Below are 8,120 nucleotides of genomic sequence, written 5' to 3' on the forward strand. Positions count from 1 at the left end.
GAAATGTTTTCTATTTAAAATCCAGCTGGTGATTGCTTACTGCTCCTTTGTGACCCATATTAATGAGTGGAATCCAAGGGACAAGCCTGCAGAAATGTCAGAAGAATCGTGGCCAATGGGGAGCTGAGCCTCTTGATGGTGCAAGGGTCCTGAGGGATGACAGGGTGAGACCATGTAGAGGAAGAACTTTGGAATCAGACGGGGGCTCCACTCACATTAGTCTCAAATTCTGCAGAGTAAGCTTTCATGTGGTTGTGAAGATAAATGAGGCAATGTATATACAGGGTTTAGCAACTACATGGCAATAGTTATCCAATGGTTACAGAGTATTTTAATGAACCAAATGTCAAAAGTATTAGAAACAAGGTCTCTAATCAGTCCCCAAAGAGTAGAATTAACATGTGGCTAACATAGGACTCTTTCTAACATGGAAAACCACAGTTCTCCATCTTGGATGTAGGCAGAATGCATACAATCAAGATTTGGGAGGGCACAAAATCCATGTGTACCTACAGACATTCAAATGAATTCGCTCCAAAACAACAGGTGATTAAAGTAAAGGATTTATTGTAATCTGCTTACAGTCCTTTGCAAAGACAGACATATGTTTTTGCATAAAGATATAAATTGCTTCATTTTAAACTAATTTAGTGTTTTTTTTTTAAATTATATGAACTTTTGGTGAATTATGAACTGTACCAAACCAAGATTTTTAAGAGCAATATGGTACAAAAATAAGAGCAGACAGACAATTTGGACTGGGACAGGCATTCAACAGTGAATTTAGGATATGGCTTTGCTGTTTAATCAAGCAAAGTTACCTGGAGACACACAAAGAGCCAGTTAACTTTGTTAATACAAAAAGCTGATGCAGACCATCTCCATCCCAAACCTGGTTAAGTCAGAATTCCCATTTTATAAAAACTAGTCTGAACTAAAAGCTGCTTTTGTTAAGTAAGTCATTTGTTTTCTAGCAACTCCCAGTCTGCATGCTGTGTATTTATTACCTTCAAAATGTGGCTTTCATATTGCTGTGCATGTAAGTTGACTGTATTTAAAGATCTGCCTATAAATTAAATTCCTGAAATTGTAAATTATGTAAGAAAAACTCCTCCCTCTGAGTGCAGCTTTCACAGGTTTCCCCTTGCACAAGGCAGGTGTCTTTTGAAAGACAAGGTAATGTTGCCTGCATGGTGAACCCTGGAGAAAAGTGTCGATCCAATTGCTGCTTCTTCCTGGCCATGGGCTTCTCCAGCTACAGCTTTTAGATTTTGGAAAATAATATGATTTCACTGAGTAAACCTGATGATTATCATCACTTTTAAAAGATTAATTTGGCCTCTATTCAAAGTAGTTTATTTAGTGCAATCATATTGTTAGTTTCCCCAAAGATACATGTTTGTGATTTGGGGCAAGAGAAAAGCCATAAATTGCATCAGTGCCGAACAGATTAATGAATTAAAAATTTTAGTGCCCCTGTCTGGCTTATATGATCTGTAGTTTTTCTCCAAAACTGTTTATGTATAAAATTTATTTTAAAACCTACCTTTTAAAATCTAAAACCCCTCTATCTATCTCCCGGTCTCCACGCCATTCAGACTGAACCTTGCCAAGATGGGCCGTCCCAGCGCATCCTGCCATGATCTGTGTGTTCCTGTGACTGGTTCCAGGAGTGCAGAACCCCTTTCCAAGATCAGAAGGGAATAGCTGATCTTTAACAGAGAGAGTGCATGGAATTTCTTTTTCCCACAGAAGAAAATTTATTTTCTAAAAGGGGAGGAAAAGAGGCTCTCTGAGCCATCTAGTTCCCAGTCTCTCTCTCCTCGAGCTGGTTCTGCTTCTGGAGGAAAAGGGGAACAAGGCAGCTTTCCTGAAGCTGCAGCACTCCCAGGACCACCTCCTCCCACGTGTGTTGTCAAATGACACCTTCCAGGAGCTGCAGACACCGCACGCAGTGTGTCATTCCCCGATGGAGTAGGATAAAGCAGAAGCCGGAAAACGTGCTGGAGTCCCACAAATGCCCCAAGCAGGAGACCAAGAACAAAACAAAAGTACAGAAAAGTAGAAAGGCTTCAAGACAACCGAAGAGGTTTAAGTGTGGTTATTTACAACAGAGACTGTAAAATGGTAAATTAGATATGAAGCTAAAAAAGGCACAGCTTTCCCTTTCTTAAATACACTGTAAACGGTTCATTATGCATGCAGGACATTGCACTTTACAAAAAAAAAATTACCTTGTTTAGACAAAGATAGTACTTAAATAGTCTCCAGCAAAATAGAATTCTTTCAAAATACTTTCCCATTCATCCTATTAACCATTAAAGATTTTGTTTTGTATGTGTCTCATTTACAAAAGATCCTTATACCTTATTTCAGGTCCTTCATAATTTATACATACAGTAATGTACAGCACAGCAAAAGACTGCAAAAAATTAATTATTTGTAAAGCCAACACAATAGATACTAGAAATCAAACCAAGGCATTTAACATCTTATCCATTCTAATTAAATAAGAAATGGACGCTAACGAGTGTGTATACCAGTGATGCAGAAGACCGTGGACGAGCAAGGGCTCAGAGGGGGCTGCCACCCCATGCCACGAGTTCTGTTATTACACAACAGGAATCTGTATATATTTTTTAATTTTTTGTGTTTTTTAAATAACAAAAGAATATTAATGCCCCATATTGACTATACGTTTTATGTGCAAACCAAGGGTAAGCTTTAAAAAGTTCGTTAGTCCTTGAACCCTTTTAAAACAAGCAAACAATACCAGAAACTACATGGCATAGTTAAAACTTCCATCTGTGAAAATATCAAAATCAGAGTTATTGACTAGATATGGCTTTTCATCCCGAGGAGCAGGAACATGTTTCTAAGCGCTGGGGATTGGAGTGGGGGAATCCTTCAGACTGCTCTGGTCTCGCCAAATCCATGGAAAAACAGCTTTCCCGGCTCCAAACCTCTGACATGACTTTAAACTTGAGAAACAAGTGTGAATCAACCATCACATGTTAGAAACAGGTTTTCTTGGGTCCTTCTGGGTGTGGAACAACACGGGGAAACTTAAGGCAAAGTTCTTCCGGGCAGCGGGCAGTCACTTCCGGTGGAAGTAGAGTGGCTTGGCATTCCCCGACTCCACCTTGGGCAGCTGGTCGCTGATGATCTCCACCAACATTGCGGGGAACTCTACCTTCAGTGCATGGGACTCTCGGAAGGTGTAGAAGCAGAATTCCAGCAGGTCGCTCACCAGCTGTAACACAGACACAGGGGGCATGACACAGGGGCCTCGCTTCCGACCCTGGATCCCTCTGCATTATGACTCTGGTGGGAACTCAAAGGACAACAGTCAGAAAGCCTCCCTGGAGACCACGGTTTCGTTAACTGAGCAGAGTCATCTGTCCTGGGAGAGGAAGAAGGGTGCTCACATCATCCATGTCATCTGCCTTTCGTGGAAAACAAACTCACCTGAGAGCTGAATTTTGAGCACTGAATGTATCAGATGCAACAGGGACAGTGACAGAGTTAATAGTGACTGGGTCACTGTACTGCACACATCAGATTCTAATTTCTAAATGTGTGCCTACACGTGTATCTTTGTATTGGCGATGGGACTTCCCAGGGTGTAAGGTGGGCTGGTGGGAAGGGGCAGGTGTTGGCTCAGGGTCTAAGCACCGCAAATGCCCAGGAGGGTGAGGAGGAGGACAGAGCACCTCACAGGCAGCTGTGGTGTCCCCCTAGCTGGGCCTGCCAATGGAGCTGCCACTGGGGGAAGCTGGCACTTCCACCTGCAGCCCCGGGCCCTCTTTCCTTCCTTGTGGGTGCCTGCCCTGTGGGGCAGACCTAAGACTCCTCAGCTACTTCCTATTTCAGGCTGATTTTGAGACAGTGAAAAACATCAAGGACAGGTTCTGGGGTGTCCCCTAGCTCATATTCCCTACTCTGAGAACCAAGAACCTTTCTCGGCCCCTCCAGACCTGAACTGCTCCAGGGTGAGCCAATGCAGGGTGGGGCGTCATCTCACCCAGGAAATGCAAGAGGTCAGGGAACTCCCTCCACTAGCCAAGGGAAGCTGTGAGGGACTGTGCTGTAATGGTGCTTCTGGCCCAGATACTATACTTTTCCCAGGGTCTTCGCAACCCATAGACCAGGAGATTCCCTTGGGTGCCTATACCACCAGGGCCCTGGGTTTCAAGCACAAAACTGGGTGCCAGTTAGGGTAGACACTGAGCTAGCTGCAGGAGTTTTTTTCATACCCAAGTGGCACCTGGAACACCAGTGAGATAGAACCATTCACTTCCCTGGAATGAGGGCTGAAGCCAAGGAGCCAAATGGTCTAGCTCAGCGGATCCCACCACCACGGAGCCTAGCAAGCTGAGATCCACTGGCTTGAAATTCTTGCTGCCAGTACAGCAGTCTGAAATTGACCTGGGATGCTCCAGCTTGGTGTGGAGAGGAGCATCCGCCATTACTGAGGCTTGAGTAGGCTGTTTTCCCCTCACAGTGTAAACAAAGCCACTGGGAAGTTCCAACTGGGTGGAGCACACTGCAGCTCCCCAAGGCCACTGTAGCCAGACTACCTCTCTAGATTCCTCCTCTCTGGACAGGGCATCTCTGAAAAAAAGGCAGCAGCCCCAATCAGGGGCTTATAGATAAAACCCCCATCTCCCTGGGACACAGCGCCTGGGGGAAGGGGTGGCTGTGGGCACAGCTTCAACAGACTTAAATGTTCCTGCCTGCTAGCTCTGAAGAGAGCAGTGGTTCTCCCAGCACAGCACTAGAGTTCTGATAAGGGACAGACTGCCTCCTGAAGTGGGTCCCTGATCCCTGTGCCTCCTGACAAGGAGACACCTCATACAGGAGAGCTTCACTTGGCATCTGGTGGGTGCCCCTCTGGGACAGAGCCTCCAGAGTTAGGAATAGGCAGCAATCTTTGCTGTTCTGCAGCCTCTGCTGGTGATACACAGGGTCTGGAGTGGACCTCCAGCAAACTCCAGCAGACCTATAGCAGAGGGGCCTGACTGGTAGAAGGAGAACTAACAAAGGAAGAGCATCATCATCAACTAAAAGGATGTCCACACAGAAACCCCATCTGAAGGCCACCAACATCAAAGACCAAAGGTAGATAAATCCACGAAGATGGGGAGAAACCAGCACAAAAAAGCCTGAAAATTCCGAAAACCAGAACGCCTCTTCTCCTACACAGGATCACAACTCCTCGTCAGCAAGGGAACAAAAATGGATGGAGAATAAGTTCGACAAATTGACAGAAGTAGGCTTCAGAAGGTGGATAATAACAAACTCCTCTGAGCTAAAGGAGCATGTTCTAACCCAATGCAAGGAAGCTAAGAACCTTGAAAAAAGACGAATTGTTAACTAACCAATTTAGAGAAGAACATAAATGACCTGATGGAGCTGAAAAACACAGCATAAGAACTTCATGAAGCATACACAATTATCAATAGCTGAATTGATCAAGCAGAAGAAAGGATATCAGAGATTTAAGATCAACTCAAAGGAATAAAGCAAGAAGAGAAGATTAGAGTGAAAAGAAACGAACAAAGCCTCCAAGAAATACCAAATCTACGCTTGATTGGTGTAACTGAAAGTGATGGGGAGAATGGAACCAAGTTGGAAAACACTCTTCAGGATATTATCCAGGAGAACTTCCCCAACCTAGCAAGGCAGCCCAACTTTCAAATTCAGGAAATACAGAGAATGCCACAAAGATACTCCTCGAGAAGAGCAACTCCAAGACATTTAATTCTCAGATTCACCAAGGTTGAAATGAAGGAAAAAATATTAAAGGAAGCCAGAGAGAAAGGTCGGGTTACCCACAAAGGGAAGCCCATCGCAGTAACGGCGGATCTCTGCAGAAACCCTACAAGCCAGAAGAGAGTCGGGGCCAATAGTCAACATTCTTAAAAGAATTTTCAACCCAGAATTTCATATCCAGCCAAACTACGCTTCATAAGTGAAGGAGAAATAAAATCCTTGACAGACAAGCAAATGCTGAGAGATTCTGTCACCACCAGGCCTGCCTTACAAGAGCTCCTGAAGGAAGCAATAGACATGGAAAGGAACAACCAGTACCAGCTACTGCAAAAACATACTAAATTGTAAAGACCATCGATTCTGTGAAGAAACTGCATCAACTAATGGGCAAAACAACCAGCTAGCATTGTAATGACAGGATTAAATTCACACATAACAATGGCCCCTTAAATGTAAACGGGCTAAATGCCCCAATTAAAAGACATAGTCTGGCAAATTCAATCAAGAGTCAAGACCCATCAGTGTGCTGTATTCAGGAGACTCATCTCATGTGCAAAGACACACATAGGCTCAAAGAGATGGAGGAATATTTACCAAGCAAATGGAAAGCAAAAATAGCAGGAGTTCCAATCCTAGTGTCTGATAAACCAGACTTTAAACCAACAAAGATCAAAAGAGGGCATTACATAATAGTAAAAGGATCAAAGCAACAAGAAGAGCTAAGTATCCTGAATATATATGCACCCAATACAGGAGCACCCAGATTCATAAAGCAAGTTCTTAGAGATGTACACAGAGACTTAGACTCCTGCACAATAATATTGGGAGACTTTAACACCCCACTGTCAGATTAATGAGACAGAAAATTAAAGATATTCAGGACTTGAACTCAGCTCTGGACCAAGCAGACCTAATAGACATCTACAGAACTCTCCACCCCAAATCAACAGAATATACATTCTTCTTGGCACCTCACTGCACGTATTCTAAAATTGACCACATAATTGGAAGTAAAACACTCCTTAGCAAATGCAAAAGAATGGAAATAATAACAGTCTCTCAGACCACAGTTCAATCAAATTAGAACTCAGGATTAAGAAACTCACTTAAAACACACAACCACATGGAAACTGAACAATCTGCTCCTGAGTGATTCTTGGGTAAATAACAAAATGAAGGTAGAAATAAGTTCTTTGAAACCACTGAGAGCAAAGACACAATGTACCAGGATCTCTGGGACACAGCTAAAGCAGTGTTTAGACAAATCTATAGCACTAAATGCCCACAGGAGAAAGCAGGAAAGATCTAAAGTTGACACCCTAGCATCACAATTAAAAGAATTACAGAAGCAAGAGCAAACACATTCAAAAGCTAGCAGAAGACAATAAATAAGATCAGAGCAGAACTGAAAGAGATAGAGACACAAAAAATCTTTCAAAAAAATCAATCCAGGAGGTGTTTTTTTGAAAAGATCAAAATAGATTGACTGCTAGACTAATGAAGAGAGAAGAATCAAACGCAATAAAAAAATGATAAAAGGGGCATCACTACTGATCCCACAGAAATACAAACTAACATCAGAGAATACTATAAACACCTCTATGCAAATAAACTAGAAAATCTAGAAGAAATGGATACATTTTTCTGGACACACACCCTCTCAAGTCTAAACCAGGAAGCAGTCGAATGCCTGAATAGACCAAAAACAAGTTCTGAAATTGAGGCAGTAATTAATAACCTATCAACCAAAAAAACTCCAGGACCAGATGGATTCACAGCCAGATTTTACCAGAGGTACAAAGAGGAGCTGGTACCATTCCTTCTGAAACTATTCCAAATAATAGAAAAAGAGAGAGAGAGAGAGAGACTCCTCCCTAACTCATTTTATGAGGCCAGCACCATCCTGATACCAAAACCTGGCAGAGACACAATACAAAATGAGAATTTCAGGCCAATATTCCTGATGACCATCGATGCAAAAATCCTCAATATGGGCAAACTGAATCCAGCAGCACATTAAAAAGCTTATCCACCACGATCAAGTCAGCTTCATCCCTGGGAAGCAAAGCTGGTTCAACATACACAAATCAATAAACGTAATCCATCACATAAACAGAACCAATGACAAAAACCACATGATTATCTCAATAGATGCAGAAAAGGCCTTTGATAAAATTTAACATGGCTTCATGCTAAAAACTCTCAATAGCTGGGTGCGGTGGCTCACGCCTATAATCCCAGCACTTGGAGAGGCTGAGGTGGGCGGATCACTTGAGATCAGGAGTTTGAGATCAGCCTGGCCAAAATGGTGAAACCCTGTCTCTATTTAAAAAAAAAAAATTAGC

General features: G+C 42.8%; 1 protein-coding gene across 1 annotated transcript in view; it reads right to left on the reverse strand.

Moving 5' to 3' along the window:
* Positions 1-547: 547 nt before the first annotated feature.
* The window catches only part of NR3C2 (nuclear receptor subfamily 3 group C member 2), a 372,959-nt gene continuing 365,386 nt past the window's right edge, over positions 548-8,120 (reverse strand). Inside the window, 1 exon segment of the mRNA XM_017850074.1 lies at positions 548-3,253. Within this exon segment, the coding sequence (XP_017705563.1) occupies positions 3,098-3,253 (156 nt within the window). The 3' untranslated portion in view covers positions 548-3,097.

The sequence above is a fragment of the Rhinopithecus bieti genome, unplaced genomic scaffold, assembly GCF_001698545.2.
Source record: "Rhinopithecus bieti isolate Rb0 unplaced genomic scaffold, ASM169854v2 scaffold_32105, whole genome shotgun sequence".
Lineage (NCBI taxonomy): Eukaryota > Metazoa > Chordata > Mammalia > Primates > Cercopithecidae > Rhinopithecus > Rhinopithecus bieti.